The sequence below is a fragment of the Gorilla gorilla genome, chromosome 16, assembly GCF_029281585.2.
Source record: "Gorilla gorilla gorilla isolate KB3781 chromosome 16, NHGRI_mGorGor1-v2.1_pri, whole genome shotgun sequence".
Taxonomy (NCBI): Eukaryota; Metazoa; Chordata; class Mammalia; order Primates; family Hominidae; genus Gorilla; species Gorilla gorilla.
The window spans coordinates 81,903,952-81,920,124 of NC_073240.2; the positions used below are offsets into that span (position 1 = coordinate 81,903,952).

General features: G+C 44.5%; 1 protein-coding gene across 6 annotated transcripts in view; it reads left to right on the forward strand.

Moving 5' to 3' along the window:
• Positions 1–16,173, forward strand: part of ARNT2 (aryl hydrocarbon receptor nuclear translocator 2) — a 197,114-nt gene that overhangs the window by 98,089 nt on the left and 82,852 nt on the right. For all 6 annotated transcript variants that reach the window (XM_004056650.5, XM_019011003.4, XM_063698766.1 and 3 more), the window contains exons 6-8: positions 5,800–5,902; positions 11,577–11,642; positions 11,986–12,071. In XM_004056650.5, the coding sequence (XP_004056698.1) occupies positions 5,800–5,902; positions 11,577–11,642; positions 11,986–12,071 (255 nt within the window). The remainder of the gene's footprint in view (positions 1–5,799; positions 5,903–11,576; positions 11,643–11,985; positions 12,072–16,173) is intronic.

Sequence of the window (16,173 nt, forward strand, 5' to 3'; positions counted from 1 at the left end):
CCAGCCATTGTGCAACTTGAGCCCAAGTGCTCTAACAACTGGGTCCCTGAGCCACAGGGAAGCTCATCGCTCTGTACCAAAAGCAGGATGCTGATAGGACATCAAGAATTCTGACACTAGATTCTCCCTGAATTCAAAGAATGGGGAAGGTGAGAGGACCAGAGTGAGAAAACTAACTGTGGTCCTGGGGGCTGTTTGATTGTACCATTTCAGATGGAGCAGTTATAGATGCCCGCAAGTTCCCAGATGTGGCAGTGGGCATGGCTGGCTGCCCCGGACAGGAGGAAAGCGTGCTCAGAATTGAGGAGGACACGTCCTGAGAGGGAGATGTTAGGTGGGCCTTCCACATGGGTGCTGAAACCATGTAGGGTGATAGCAGGTCTTGGGGTAAAGAGAAAGGCTGTGGGTGCTGTGCTGAAAGTCTAAAATGAAGGAGGAGGAGAGACCCAGAGGTGGGAAGACAACAGAAACAAAGGAGGGGTAGTAGGTGGACGAGGTGGATGTCATGAGTCTGGAAGGAGCGTGTCATGCGGAAGTCAGGTTTTGAAGGGCTTCGGGGACTGAGGAAGACAGCAAGACTACCTTTGACCCCATGCCATGTGGGACATGGGAGCATGAGCCTTCTCTCCAGAGGGCATGCTCCAGAGGGCAGGCTGGTCTCTACTGAGGCAGGGAGTCGAGTTGAGTTCAGGGAGTGTCTATAAGGAGGCTGAGTATACAGGAGCTGTCTTACTTCCGAGTGAGTATTCTGGAGGGCACCCAGAGGGTTGGAGATTAGGAGGGAAAGGAGCAGGGGGCTTGGATCAAGGGTGAAGAGTACACATAGGAGAGGTGACCAGGGTGGCCGGTTGTTTAGGCACTGACTAAGGAAAACAGAATGGGAGGCATCATGGGACCAGCCCAGAGACAGGATTACAAAAGAACCAGAGTCCTTCAGACCCAGTGGATGAGGCTGGGGAGCAGGGATTCTAGAAGGAGCCAGCCTTGGCTGGATGGATTGTGCCTCTAGGGATCTGCTGGGAGTCAGCCCGAGGAATCCAGGCCCATGGCTCTAAGCAGAACCCAGGCTTCTGTGCGTCAGGAATGAAGATTAGATTAGGAGCAGTGTAATTGGCAGTAACATCTCTGTTTGCCTCTCTACTGGGAGCCCGTAGTAAGCAAACCCAGCACCCAGGTCTCCTGTGGGATGGAGACTGACTGCCATTCCATGACACTGGGATTCACAGCCCAGTGCTGGGGTGATGGCCACTTGATTTTGTACATCTCAACTGCTATTACATTTGTCAAAAATCCAATTTACACACAACCTTGCAGGAACACACCTACTCTATGAAGTCAGGCATGCTTTCAGAGGAGCCTGAAGAGCGGCTTCATTGTGTCCAAGGAAACCGGAGAAGCACACAGAGAAATAAACGTTGAAGCTGTTGTCTCTCAAGGTCATGACAACAGATCATGGAAGTGTGTTTTTTCATTTCCTCATGTTCCACTGCTCATGTGCTACGCAGCTGGGATTTATTTTCAGAGCACACTTTGGAATCTGCCAGACCCTCATGCTGGCCTGCTTCACAGCTGAAACCATTTGCCATTTGGTAGATGATAAAGCAAGTGACAATTTACACTAACATGGCCGTAAAAAGACGCCGTCTGTGAAGGAGACAGACAGGTGTCAAACCTGGGGCAGCAGACAGCGCAGAATCAGCAGACGCCCAGGACCTCCCCTGCACAGGCTGCGCCAGAGCTCTCAGCACACTGAGTCAGACCATTCCACTGAATAGAATTCTGGTCTACACATCCTGCTTAAAGATGTACGTACCAGTAGTCAGCATGGTGGTGATTGCTGGGTCTTTGTAGAGCGCCATGCAGTCTGCAGAGCCCTGGTCCATGTGAGAAGGGAAGGCTGCAAGTGTTGAGGGGAGCAAGCTGACCAGGTACAGTCCTAGACCATGTGTGCAGGATAGTTCTAGCACAGCGTGACAGAGCCGGCCCAAGGAGAGCATAGTGTGCTGCAGAGTGCAGCGAGGAAGGTGACCATCCTCTCTTGCATGTATTTTCACTCCCCCACACCTTCCTCCATTTGGAGCAGTGGGACCCAGGCTTGGGGAGGGTGACTTCTTCAAGGCCCTTTTGATTTCAAATGATAGAAACACTTATGAAACGCTGTCTGCTGCAAAGCCGCAGCTCTCCAATCCCTTTCTCACTCTTCCTGGCTTTATTGTTCTTAGCTGTTATCTCAGTGTAACAATCTGTTCTGTTTGAGTCTATTCTCATCGACTTTAGTCTGTTCTCTTCTTTGTTGTTGTCCGCTCTCTCATCCTCTAGGATATAATGGCCTTTGCCTGTTTAATTCTTTGTGCTTACATTAGTGTCTCTCACATATTGTCCGGGCTAAATGAATATTTGTGAAGTGATGGCTGAGGTGACACCTTGGGTAAGTTGTGATAAAAAGTAGAAGTCAGCTAAGCACAGTGGCTCACGCCTGTAGTCCCAGCACTTTGGGAGGCCGAGGCAAGAAGAATGCTTCAGCCCAGGAGTTCAAGACCTGACTGGGCAACATAGCGAGTCCTTGTCTCTACAAAAAATAAAAAAACAAGCTGGGCATGGGGGCACATGTCTGTTGTCCCAGCTACTTGGGAGGCTGAGGTGGGAGGATTGCTTGAGCCTCAGAGGTCAAGGCTGCAGTGAGCTAAGATTCCACCACTGCACTCCAGCCTGGGCTACAGAGTGAGACCCTGTCTCAAAGAAAAAAAAAAAAGGAAATCAGGCAAAGGGAAGGGGATTGCTCAGGGAGGGGAAGTGGCTGGGAAGGGCCAGGGATGAGAGAGGAGGGAGTGGCACACTGGGGAGCTGTGAGTCCTTCCGGGCAGCAGCAGGGGCCTGCGTGGAGTGGTGGGATGGCATAGGGTGAGGAGGGAGTATGAGAGGAGGGCAGGGGCCGGACTTCGGTGGCCTTTTATACTGGGCTGTGGGACTTGGATTTTCCTGACAACTAAGAGTGGAGAACATGAAAGGCTCTCAAGGAGGAGTGTGACGCGATCATTTGATCTAAGCCTGCCAGGAAACACATTTGTTGCTTGCCTCCTGTGTGCGAATCACTTTTATGTATGTTGTATCACAATAATCCTGAAAGCAAGATCTTGCTCTTTCATTTTGCAATAGAGAAAACCATGGACCAGCGAGCCTGAGTGACTGGCGTCACATAAATGGTAGAGCCATAATCGTTTTTGTGTTTTAAGTGAAGAATTCTGGTAGCAGTGCAGAGGCTGGAATGAAGGGGACAAGACCAGAGGAAGTGATGACTGCCCTTTTGCAGCCATCCATCCAGAAATGCAGTGAGGGGGACAGATGTAAGGTGGTAGCAGTTCAGAGGCAGGAAGTGCACAGGCCAGAGATACACAGGAAGTAGAATTGATGGAATATTGGTGACTGATCAGATGTTGGAGTTTTTCATATTCATCATTTAATAAGCATTTATAGAGCCAAGCATAATTGTAGTCACTTTGTAATATTAATTCATTTAATGCACACAAAAACTATCTAAAGGAAGTACTATTATTATCTTCATTTTTACCAATGAAGTAGCTGAAGCACAGAGGTGTTAGCTAACTTGCCCAGGGTCACACAGTGAGTGAAGGAGGCAGGACTTAAAGCTAGGTAGTCCAGCTCCAGAGTCTATGCTCTTACCTACTAAATTTCTAGTTTGAGCAACTGGGTAGTGGTGGCGCCAATGACAAAGATAGGGGACTGTGGAGAAAGGGCAGCTTTGGACAGGAAGAAGAATTTGCTTTTGGACCTGAGGAATGTAAGATGTCAGTGAGATGCCCAAGAGACAGATGTACATGTAGGAGCTTCCAAGAGAGGTCTGGCTGTGTTAAAGAAAAAATGATTCCCAACATTCGTTAAAAACTATAAAGAAGATTCCATTCAAGGGATGCCATGTCAAGAGGTGCAGGCACCACTGCACTGTGGTCTTGCACGCTAGGAGAGAGTGGACCCAATTCCAACAAGGACAAGTGAGGGTTTAGAAGCAAGAAGCAAGGTGGCAGCAGGAGGCAGTGGGTGGAGAATGACTAAAAGGGAACATCAGAGGTCGGGGGATTCCGGTTAGACTCAATCATCAGAATCCTTGCTGAGGACAGTGCAGGGTGGTAGATATCAAGGGTGTCAGATACCAAGGGTGGGGGATTCTCACCAAACTAAGTTAGGATTCTTGCTCAAATTGGGTTCTGCAAGGACAGAGAGGGAAGCTCAAGGTTAGGCCTAGACAGGCAGAGGACTCACAGGAGGCCGATTGAGTTTCGGTCAAAGGAGGGAGGCTTTATCAGCTGGAGATGGACATCTTGATGTCCTCAGTATGTAAGAGGTGGTGGAGTGGAAAGTCGCCAAGGGTCCCTGGGAGAGAGTGAGAGAGAGAAGGGCCAAGGCCCAGCCCTGAGAATGCCAACATGGGGTAGGGAGGAGCTGGACTGAGGAAGAGGGGCTGCCCCAAGGATAGGCTGGAGAAGGTGGTGTCCCAAGGCAAGAATGTTCCAAGGGACTGGCCAAGGATAAGGACAAGGTGGAGAGGGGCTGAAGAGTGTGTATCAAATTGGGCCACATAGAGAGCCCCTGTGGCCTGGGCTGGAGCAGCTGCCATGGAGCTGTAGTGGGTGGAGGCCCAATACAGTGGGTACAGTGGGCTGGGCATCAAAAGGGGGCAGTGAGTGTGGACAGAACCCTGCAACCACAGATGCAGAGAGAGGATAAGAGCTTCAAGGCCAGAGAAGGTCTTTTGCTTGTTTGTTTTCCCCTAAGATGGAAGAGATTTGATGGTGTTTAAATACTGGAGGAAGTAGACAGTAGGGAGGGGAGAGGGTAGAAATAGCCACGTGGGAGGAGGTCAATTGATGGCCCAGAACCCCGTGGGGGGTGGGAGAAGAAATGCACTGAGGTTCACTGCTTCTTCCTCTTAGGTAAGAGCAAGGTGGGGGATGGATGCAGAAAAGTGGGAGGGACAGAGATGTGTGTGCAGGCGGTGAGGGAGAGGAGGGACTCGGGGATAACGTCTGGTTTCTGACTTAGATTTCCATGCAGATGGCAGTGCCCTTGCTGATGTTTAGGGAGGGTTTGGGGAAGAGTGGGTGAAGCTGCTTTTGAGGTGCATGGTCAGCTGCTGATGGTGTGGCCCTGGGTCTAAGGAAACGAAGGGGTTGATGCTAGAGGTGTAGATATAGTAGGGTCATTAGCATCCAGAGGTGACTGTCAAAACCTGGGTGTGGATAAAATTGCATAGGGGACATGTACAGTGAGAAGAGAAGAAGGCTGAGGCTGGAACCTCCAGGGAGAAAGGAGCAGAGAGGAGAGAGGAATCGGGAGCGCTGTGTCGGAAGCCAGGGGAGGGCAGATGCTTGAGAAGGGAGCAGTGCGCGGTCACTTAAAGCCCAGCAAAGCAGTTGGATCAAACAAAGGAAAAACATGTTTTGGATTTAGCAGTAAGGAAGTTGGTGACCTTGGCAAATGCCTTTTCCATGGAGTGGTGAGGGAGAGAGCCAAATTGGAGTGACTGCAGGCGACGGAATCCAGCAAAGCAGAAGCAGCAAGTGTAGATGGCTCTGAAGAAACAAAGCATTTTGAATTGTATGGATTTCATCACTGTGTGAGTTTCTTGCCAAAGAATGTTGGGAATTCCAAGACACAAACAATTTGCACAGCCATACTTGTCCTCATTTGGCAGAGCATTTGGAGAAAGAGCTCCCCGAACTCCCTCCTCCATCTCCCAACCGAAGGCAGAGGCTTACGTAACTGTCCTTCTCTCTCTCTTAGGCCGGATCTTGGACCTGAAGACTGGGACGGTCAAGAAAGAAGGGCAGCAGTCATCCATGAGGATGTGCATGGGCTCGCGGCGGTCTTTCATCTGCAGGATGAGGTCTGTTTGGGGGAGCAGCAGGCCATCATGGTGGTTGGTTTGCTCCTTTTTCTGTCACTGTTGAGAGCCTTGACCAGCTCTGCTGCAGTCATACATGCCAACTTGGGTTCACTCCAGGGACTTCGTCTTCTTGACCTCAGGATGTGGATATACAGGATCCTTGGTTTAGGAAGGATTCTCTCTATCCTCCTACCATCCCACTTTGTCTAATTTCCTACCATTTTCTTCTCATTCCTAGATTCACATCCTCTTGTCCACTGTATCACTCTACTTCCTACCCATCTTTAAGACCCTTCTCCAATCCAACCTCTCCAAGGTTCTGTAGTTCTCAACATGTTTTATATTAAGATGGCCTGATTTCACACTTATTCATATATTTCCTGTCACAATTCACACATTTAATTGGTCTCTATGATATTGTTGATTGATATGTTAAATGTAAATGTCTGGGTTCCATGAGTAAATTATAGTGCCTTGAGGATGAAGGCTTTGATTGAGACTTCTCTGAGCCTCCCTGACATCTAGCAGAGTCTTCTACATATATTTGATTTCTACATCATAATTGAAGAAATGCAGGAATGAATGAACTTTGGAGAAATCAGGGGAATTTTGCCATGTCCTTGAAGAAGAGAGAGCTGGGATCTTGAATCCTCCAGTCCAGTTCAGCACCTCTGTACCTTCAACCCTGTGCCCCCTGAGGGATGGTTGACATGAACTGCAAGGTGGGAGGTGCAGGACAGAGAATTGAGATTGTTTGGGCTGTGGAGTTCATGAGGCAGTGACGTGAGGTGATGCCACTCATCATTCATTTATTTAGTTATTCAACAAATTTATGTTAAGGGCCTACCTGTGCCACGTGCTCTTCAAGGTGCCTGGGAGTCAATGTTAAGTAAAGCAAACAAGGCCTGGTGTGGTGGCTCATGCCTGTAATCCCAGCACTTTGGGAGGCTGAGGTGGGCAGATCACCTGAGGTCAGGAGTTTGAGACCAGCCTGGCCAACATGGTGAAACCCCGTCTTTATTAAAAATACAAAAATTAGCTGGATGTGGTGGCACACACCTGTAATCCCAGCTACTCAGGAGGCTGAGGTGAGAGGATCGCTTGAACCCAGGAGGCAGAGGTTGCAGTGAGCTGAGATCGCGCCACTGCACTCCAGCCTGGGTAACAGAGTGAATCTCTGTCTCAAAAAAAAAAAGAGACTAAAATAATAATAATAATATAATAATAAAGCAAACAAAACCCCTGCCTGCATAGAATTCATTTTAGTAGAGGTGATACACAGTAGACAAAAGTACCAAGTAAATATATGGAACATCAGATGGTGGTGAGTGCTATGGAGGAAACATAAAGCAAACTTAAGTGGGAGTAGGAAATAGCAGATTTCGTTAATTTTCATGTTATATAGGGTGGGAGGGGAAGACATCACCGATAAGGTGACTTTTGAGCAGAGACCTAAAGAAAGTGAGTGAATGAAACAAGGGAATGTCTGGGCAAAGAGAAGGGCAAGTAGAGGGAATAGCGAGTGCAAAGGCCCGGAGGCAGGGATGTTCTTGGCATGTTCAAGGAACAGTGAGAAGGTCCTTGTCTCAGAAGTAGAGTGAATGGGGTACGGTGCAGGAGGAATGGGCAGAGATGTGGTTGAGAGGTAGTGGATGTTAGGTCATGTTGACTTTACATCGCTTCAGCTTTTACTCTGCATGAGATGAGAGGTCACTGAAGTTGACTGTGAGAGTTACGTGTTCTGAATAACATTATTAAAAACTGCCCCGGTTTTCTGTGGAGAATAAACCTGTGGACAAAGAAGAAGGGTAGAAGTAAGGAGGTTATTGTAATGATTCAGGTGAGAAATGTGATTGTGGTAGAAAGTGCTCAGATTTTGAGTGTATTTCACAGACAGAGCCAGCCTTCAGGTAGGGTGTGAGAAAAAGAGAGAAGTCAAAGGTTCAGCTAAAGTTTTTGCCCACTCAATTGGAAAAATTGAGTTGTCATTCTCTAAGATGGAAAAGGTTGTTGGGGGGAGCTGGTTTGGGGTTGAGGGGAATTCCAGCATTTTAAGATTAAGATGGCTGTCTATAAGAAACTTAAACAAATTTACAATAAAAAAACAAGCAACGCCATAAAAAAGTGGGCAAAGGACGTGAGCAGACACTTTTCAGAAGAAGACATACATGCGGCCAACAATCATATATAAAAAAAAAAGCTCAATATCACTGATTATTACAGAAATGCAAATCAAAACCAAAATGAGACACCATCTCACACCAGTCAGAATGGCTCTTATTAAAAAGTCAAAAAGGGCCGGGTGAGGTGGCTCATGCCTGTAATCCCAGCATTTTGGGAGGCCAAGGTGGGCAGATCACGAGGTCAAGAGATCAAGACTATCCTGGCCAACATGGTGAAACCCCGTCTCTACTAAAAATAGAAAAATTAGCTGGGTGTGGTGACGCGTGCTTGTAGTCCCTGCTACTTGGGAGGCTGAGGCAGGAGAATTGCTTGAACCTGGGAGATGGAAGTTGCAGTGAGCCGAGATCATGCCACGCACTCCAGCCTGGCAACAGAGCAAGACTCCATCTCAAAAATAAATACATAAATAAATAATAAAAATTTAAAAAGTCAAAAAATAACAGATGCTGATGAGGTTGTGGAGAAAAAGGAACACTTACACAGTATTGGTGGGAATGTAAATTAGTTCAGCCATTGTGGAAGACAGTGTGGTGATTCCTCAAAGACCTAAAAAGAGAAATACCATTTGACCCAGCAATCCCATTCCTGGGTATATACCCAAAGAACTATAAATCATTCTGTTATAAAGACATATGAATGCATATGTTTATTGCAGCACTATTCACAATAGCAAAGACATGGAATCAACCTAAATGGCCATCAGTGATAGACTGGATAAAGAAAATGTGGTACGTATACACCATGGAATACTATACAGTCATAAAAAAGAAAAAGATCATGTCCTTTGCATGGATGTGGATGCACCTGGAAGTCATTATTGTTAGCGAATTAACACAGGAACAAAAAACCAAATACCGCATATTCTCACTTACAAGTGAGAGCTAATGATGAAAACTCAGGGACACATGGAGCAGAACAACACACACTGGGGACTTTCAGAGGGTGGAGGGTGGGAGGAGGAAGAACATCAGGAAAAATAACTAATGGGTACTAGGCTTAATACCTGGATGATGAAATAATCTGTACAACAAAGCCCATGACACGAGTTTACCTGTATAACAAACCTGCACTTGAACTTAAAAGCTAAAAAACAAAAGATGCCCACAGACACCTAGACGGAGAAGATGAGCAGACAGTTGGACATGTAGTTCTGGAATCCAAGGAAGAGGTTGGGGCTGAAGATATGGACCTGGGGATTGACATCAATAAAATGGTATCTAAGGCCTCAAAACTGAGATGCATGTGAAATCACGTGGGAGGTGGGTATAGACAGAGGAGAAGACAGAGGACTGAGTCCTGGGGCTTTCCTGCCTCAAGGGGGTGGGGAAGAACCAGCAAAGGAGACTGAGAAGGAGCAGTGAGGCAGGTGGGAGGGGAAGAAGACAGGGCAAAGGGAACAAGAGAGGACGAAGGAAGTTTCTGGAAAAAAGGAGTTATCAAAGGCCAAAGGCTACTGATGAGCCCTGAATGTGAGCCCTGAATGTCCATCACTGGACCTCAGAGAGAGAACCAGCAGGAGATATGGCACGTAGGATATACGGCACGTAGCAGCACAATGGAACCACTTACTAACGTCACCCTCACCTAATTGCGTGCCACAGGATCTGTGACTTGCCACAGGATCTGTGACTTGCACTGGGGCGTCCGTTGCGTACTATGAAGTTCCAAACAATAGGTGCTTTAAAATAAGTATCTATTTTCCCTAATTTAAAGTAATCTTTTAAAGCAACTACACTTTTTAAGCAAAACGTGTTTATGTACAGGCTGGTTGGTCTCCCTCAGATCACCAAGGTTGCCTGTGTTGAGGGGAGACCTGCTTCTCTCACCCACTCCTTGGGCCCTGAGAGCTGGCAGAGACCATTTGTTCCGTTTTACGAGAAATGGCCCTTCAGGGATTTGAGCCTCGCTGTTCTTTTCTCTGAGTCTCCTCCTCTCGAGGCTGAGCCTCTGGAATTCTTGAAGGCACAGATGAAATCCTCTTCGCCACCTGCCTCAGGTCACAGGATGGTGCTGGAATGACAGAAAGCACGCATGTCTCCATTTAACTTAGGACTGGGTCCCCACAGACTGCCTGCCCCTCTTTCAGCAGCAGGGGCAAGCTGGGCAGTGGGATCCACTTGCATTGCTGTCCATCCAGAGATGAAATGCCATCAGTTAGTGTAGTCAGTCACGGCATGTTTGTCCTGCAGTGCTTCTGTGAATAAATACCTATCCTAGCTTAGTAGACGTTGAGTAGAGCACCAGCAATACAAATCTTAATTGTACCATCTAAGCAATTCCCTTATGAATAAATTGATTGAAAGTGCCATAGTATATCATTTCCATTAGCCCATAAAGCCATTATCACTGCCCTGTCAATGAAATTCATGCAGTCCCTTCCCTGCCCTAGTGTCCTTCCAGGGAGCGTGATATTGGTTGCTCTTTAAAGTGCCAGGTCCATACTGCCTGTGTTTACCTGAGAGGTGGGCAGTGCTGCCATCTACTGAGATCATAACATTTTCCTCCAAATGAAACAGCTATTTTCAGTAAAGCACTGGGCACAGTCAGCCAGAAAAGGGCAGAGGGCCAAACATTGCTGGGCAGCAATGACATGGGGTGAGCCTCCTGTGAAGACCACACTAGTGCTGGCAGCTGTCTAAGGTCTCAGAGTATAACTAGACTCTTATCCCTGCTGTATTGAAAATTAAGATATTCAGGATATCATTTGTGATGTAGTTGGGAAATGGAAATGCACATAAAAAATGGATATACCAAGCAGCAATCAGAGCCTGGCCATGGTGCAGGCTTTGGGTGTTCAGCACCTGAGATGCTGAGAGGATCATTGAAAAGGGAGGCAGGAAAGGTTGTCCCAGAGTGTGCAGTGTGATGCCACCATCCCCTGCCTCCCAGATGGGGACTCACAGAAAGACCGGATTCTCTACCTGTTTATCTCTCACCCCACGCTCTCCTCTGCCATCAGCAGACTTCCAGCTGTCTGGTTGTCCCTAGTGCTAGAACAGTGTATGGGAGGAGAGGGTTTCCACAGCTGTGATGCTAAAGCCTGAGAAGATGCTACTGTTCATTAACTGGCAACATCTGTTTTAAGTTGATGTCACTGCTCAGGCCTGAAGGGACATTATTGCTGTCATCACCCTCTTCCCTTCTTTCCTAAAAGCCATGGAGTTCCACTGAAATGATCTGCAGGACTGAGCATGGCCAGGTCTCTCCTAGAGTCTTTCTGTAGGTCTCCAGCTCCTGGACTGGGCCCTGAAACAATTTCAGTGTGTGTTGTAATGTGGGTCACACTCTCCTTTCTTCAGTCACAAAAAAAAAAAAAAAAAAATCAAAGGCATGCAGGTCTGCTTCTGCACTTTTGAAGAAAATTGGCTATAGGCGTCACCTGAATAAATGTGTAAGCATCAATTAAGGCTCATCTACTTGACTGCAGCACCATATATTGAATAAACTTGCCTGGTTCTTTGCTCATTCTAATACATTTGTCACATCTTAGGTGTGGAAATGCTCCTTTGGACCACCTTCCTCTAAACAGAATAACCACCATGAGGAAAAGGTTCAGGTCAGTATCTCTTCTGATGTATATTCTGGGACTGTTCTGGTAGATAGTCTAAACACCCTAAGCTAAGCAGCCTAGATTAAAGAAGGGGCTTAGTGTGGTGAGGACCAAGAGAACCAGACGTCAGGGTGGCAGTGGCAGAGATGAGAGAGAACAGGGAGTTGGGTGGAATTTATTTTTGATTTTCAGACCATGTGGGAGGAAGGAACACAGGATGGTGAGGAGTCAAGATTCAAAACCACAAAGGCAGACAAGGGAACCCAGTAGCTTAGATGCCAGAGGAGTCATCAGCATCCTTGCCTCACCCTCATATGATGAAAACAATTTCACAAATGTTCTTTTTTAGGAATGGCCTTGGCCCTGTGAAAGAAGGAGAAGCCCAATATGCTGTGGTCCACTGTACAGGATACATCAAGGCCTGGCCACCAGCAGGTAAGGAGACCTGCATATAAATTCCACGGGAACTGGGTGCTGCTCATACCTGACCATGGTGTCCTGTTAGAAAAGTATTCTCATAGGAACAGGTAGGAAAATATTCTTATTTTTCTTTGTGGTTAGAACACAATGATCTTTGTAATTGGAAAACATCCTGCTACTTGAAACAAAGGTTTCTGTAAAGAGCTAATTGTGCAACCAGACGCAGTGGCTCATGCCTGTAATCCCAGCACTTTGGGGGGCCAAGCGGGTGGATCACGAGATCAGGAGATTGAGACCACCCTGGCTAACACGGTGAAACCCTGTGTCTACTAAAAATACAAAAAATTAGCTGGGCGTGGTGGCGGGCGCCTGTCGTCCCAGCTACTTCGGAGGCTGAGGCAGGAGAGTCGCTTGAACCCAGGAGGCAGAGGTTGCAGTGAGCCAAGATTTCGCCACTGTATTCCAGCCTGGGCAACACAGCAAGACTCTATCTCAAAAAAACAAACAAACAAACAAAAAACAAAAAAACCCACAACTAATTGTACAAAGGTGATTGGAGTCTTAGCAACTTGTGTCTAGGTTTTGTCACCCAGAGCATTCTATAAAGTCAGAGTGGCAATTTGAAATGATGAGTGTATCTAAATCATTACAGAAATGCAAATAAAAGCCACACTGAGATACATCGTATTCTCACTAAGATGGTTAAAAGACAGGTAACAACAAATGTTGATGAGGATGTGGAGCAACTGGAATCCTCATACATTGCTGGTGGGAATATAAAATAGTATAGCCACTTGGGAAAACAGTTTGGCAGTTCCTGAAAAATATTAAAAACAGAGTTACCATATAATTCAGCAATTTTCACTCCTAAATATACAACCAAGAGAATTGAAAATGTTCATAGCAACATCATTCATAATGACCAAAAAATGGAAACAACTCAAATGTACACCAAGTGACAAATAGATAAATAAAATGTGGTATATTCTTGTAATGGAATATTATTCAGGAATAAAAAGCAATGAAGTATTGATACATGCTATATTATGGACAAATCTTAAAAATGTCATGCTAAGTGAACAGAGTCAGACACAAAAGGCCACATATTATATGATTTCATTTATGTAAAATGTCCAGAATAGGCAAATTCATGAAGACAGAAAGTAGATTTGTGGTTTCTGGGTACCGCAGGGAAGAATGAGGAATGACTGCTAATGGATACAGTGTTTCTTTTAGGGGTGACAGAGGTGTTCTAAAATTACATAGTGGTAATAGTTGCACTGCTATGTAACTATATTAAAAACCACTGATGTGAATTATATATCAATACATTTGTTCCTAAACCAAAAAAAAAAAATACAATGTTAAACAATTTTTTGTTCACTTTATGGCCCAGAATGTAGTATATATATCTCAGTAACTATTTCATGTCAGCTTGAGAACAATGTGTATACTGCTGTTGTTGGATGAAGTATTCTTTTTTTTTTTTTTTTTGAGACGGAGTTTCGCTCGTTACCCAGGCTGGAGTGCAAAGGCATGATCAGGGCTTACTGCAACCTCCACCTCCTGGGTTCAAGTGATTCTCCTGCCTCAGCCTCCTGAGTAGCTGGGATTACAGCCTCCCACCACCACACCCGGCTAATTTTTTGTATTTTTAGTAGAGATGGGGTTTCACCATGTTGGCCAGGCTGGTCTTGAACTCCTGACCTCAGGTGATCCACCTGCCTCGGCCTCCCAAAGTGCTGGGATGACAGGCGTGAGCCACCGCACCCAGCCAGATAAAGTATTCTTTAAATGTCAATTTGATCAAGATGATTGATAGTGCTGTTGAGGGCAACTATGTTTGTATTGACTTTTTTGCCTGCTCAATGTAGCAATTACTGAAGGAGAAATGTTGAAATCTCCAATTATAAGAGTGGATTTTCCTGTTTCTCCTTGTAGGTCTTTTTTTGCGTCACGTATTTTGATGCTGTGTTGTTTGGTGCACATATGTTAGGGATTGTTATATTTTCAAAGAAAAGTGTTCCTTTTTATCCCTGATAATTTTCCTTGCTCTGAATTCTGCTTTGTATGAAATTAATAGAGTTTCTTCAACTTTCTTTTAATTACTGTTAGCATGGTATATCTTTCTCTATCCTTTTACTTACAACTTAACTGTGCCTTTATATTTAAAGTTGGTTTCTTGTAAACAACATATAGTTGGATCTAGTTTTTTAATCCACTCCCATAATCTTTTAACTGATACATTTAGACCAGTTACGTTTAACATGATTATTGATATAGTTTGATTGATAGCTACCATGTTTTCTATTCATTGCACTCATTCTTTGTTTCTTTGCCTCTTTCTTTGCCTTTTTTTAGTTTCTTTAAAAATATTTTTATTCTTTGCCCTAAGTTTGCAACATACATTTACAATTATTATATACAATTACAAATATATATATATATATATCTCCATGTTCAAAAAATATTATGCCACTTCATGTATAGTGCAGGCACCTTATAATAAAATATTCCTTATTCTGTCTTTTCATTTCTTGTACTATTGCTCTCATTCATGTCACTTATGTGAATGCTATCATCACCCAATACATTGTTACTGTTATTGCTTTGAACAAACAGATATCTATTAGATCAATTTAAAATAAAATGTTTTATTATATCTTTATTTATTCCTTCTCTGATGCTCTTCTTCCAAGGAACTTATTTTAATATTTCTTACAGGGCAGCATTACTGGTGATGAATTCTGGTTTTGGTTTTTTGTAGAAAATGTTTATTTCTCCTTCACATTTGAAGGATTGAAATTATGAGATATGGAAATATAGGTTGGCAGCTACTTTCTTTCAGTGCTTTAAATATTTCGCTTCATTCTCTTCTTGTTAACATGGTTTCTGAAGAGAAGTCCACATAATTCTCATCCTTGTTCTTCTATAGGTAGTGTGGGATTATTTTTTCTAGCTTCTTTTAAGAGTGTCTCTTTATGTTTGGTCTCCTTCAGTTTGAATATAACGTGCCTAAATATAGAGGGCTTTGTTTGTTTGTAATACTGCTTGGTATTCTCTGAGGCTCCTGGATCTGTGGTTTGATGTCTCTCGTTAACTTTGGACATTTTTCAGACATCATTTAAAAAATATCTCTTCTGCTCCATTTTCTCTTTCTTCTCCTTTTGTATTCCAATTACACAAATATATCTTTTGAAATTGTACCACAATTTTTGAGTGTTCTGTTTTTTTTTTTTTTCATTCTTTTTTTCTCTTTGCATTTCAGTTTGGGAAGTTTCAAATTGATGTATCTTCAAGTTCACTGACACTTTCCTTGGCTGTGTTCAGCCTACTGATGAGTCTATCAAAACTCTCCTTGACTGTTTTCAGTTTACTGATGAGTCTACCAAAGGCCTTCTTCATTTCTGTCACAGTGTTTTTTAATTTGAGCATTTATTTTTTATTCTTTCTTAAAGTTTCCATCTCTCTGCTTTTTATTATCCATCTGTTCTTGCATATTGTCTACATTTTCCATGAGAGTTTATAAGTTATTAATCACAATTATTTTAAATATCTGGTGATTTCAAAAATGTGTTTCACACCTGAGTCTGGTTCCAGTGCTCACTTTGTCTCTTCAAACTATGTTTTTTTTCTAGCTTGTTAGTATGCCTTGTAATTCTTTGTTGAAATCCAGACATGTTGTATCAGATAATAGAAACTGAGGTAACTAGGCCTTTGGTGTGGGGTTTTATATTAATGTTCCTAGGAGTTGGGCTGTGTTTAATGTTTTAAATATTGTAGCTATAGGTTCCAGAGGCTATAAATTCCTTTCATGTTCTTGTTTTTCTCTCCTAATACCTTTGGTTTTCCAAAGAACTTTTTCTTTTTCTATTCTTTTTTTTTTGAGATGGAGTCTCGCACTGTCACCAGGCTGGAGTGCAGTGGTGCAATCTCAGCTCACTGCAACCTCTGCCTTCCAGGTTCAAGCAATTCTCCTGTCTCAGCCTCTGAAGTAGCTGGGACTACAGGTGTGCACCACCACAGCCAGCTAATTTTTGTATTTTTAGTAGAGCTGGGGTTTCACCATGTTGGCCATGGTGGTCTCGATCTCTTGACCTGGTGATCCTCCTGCCTT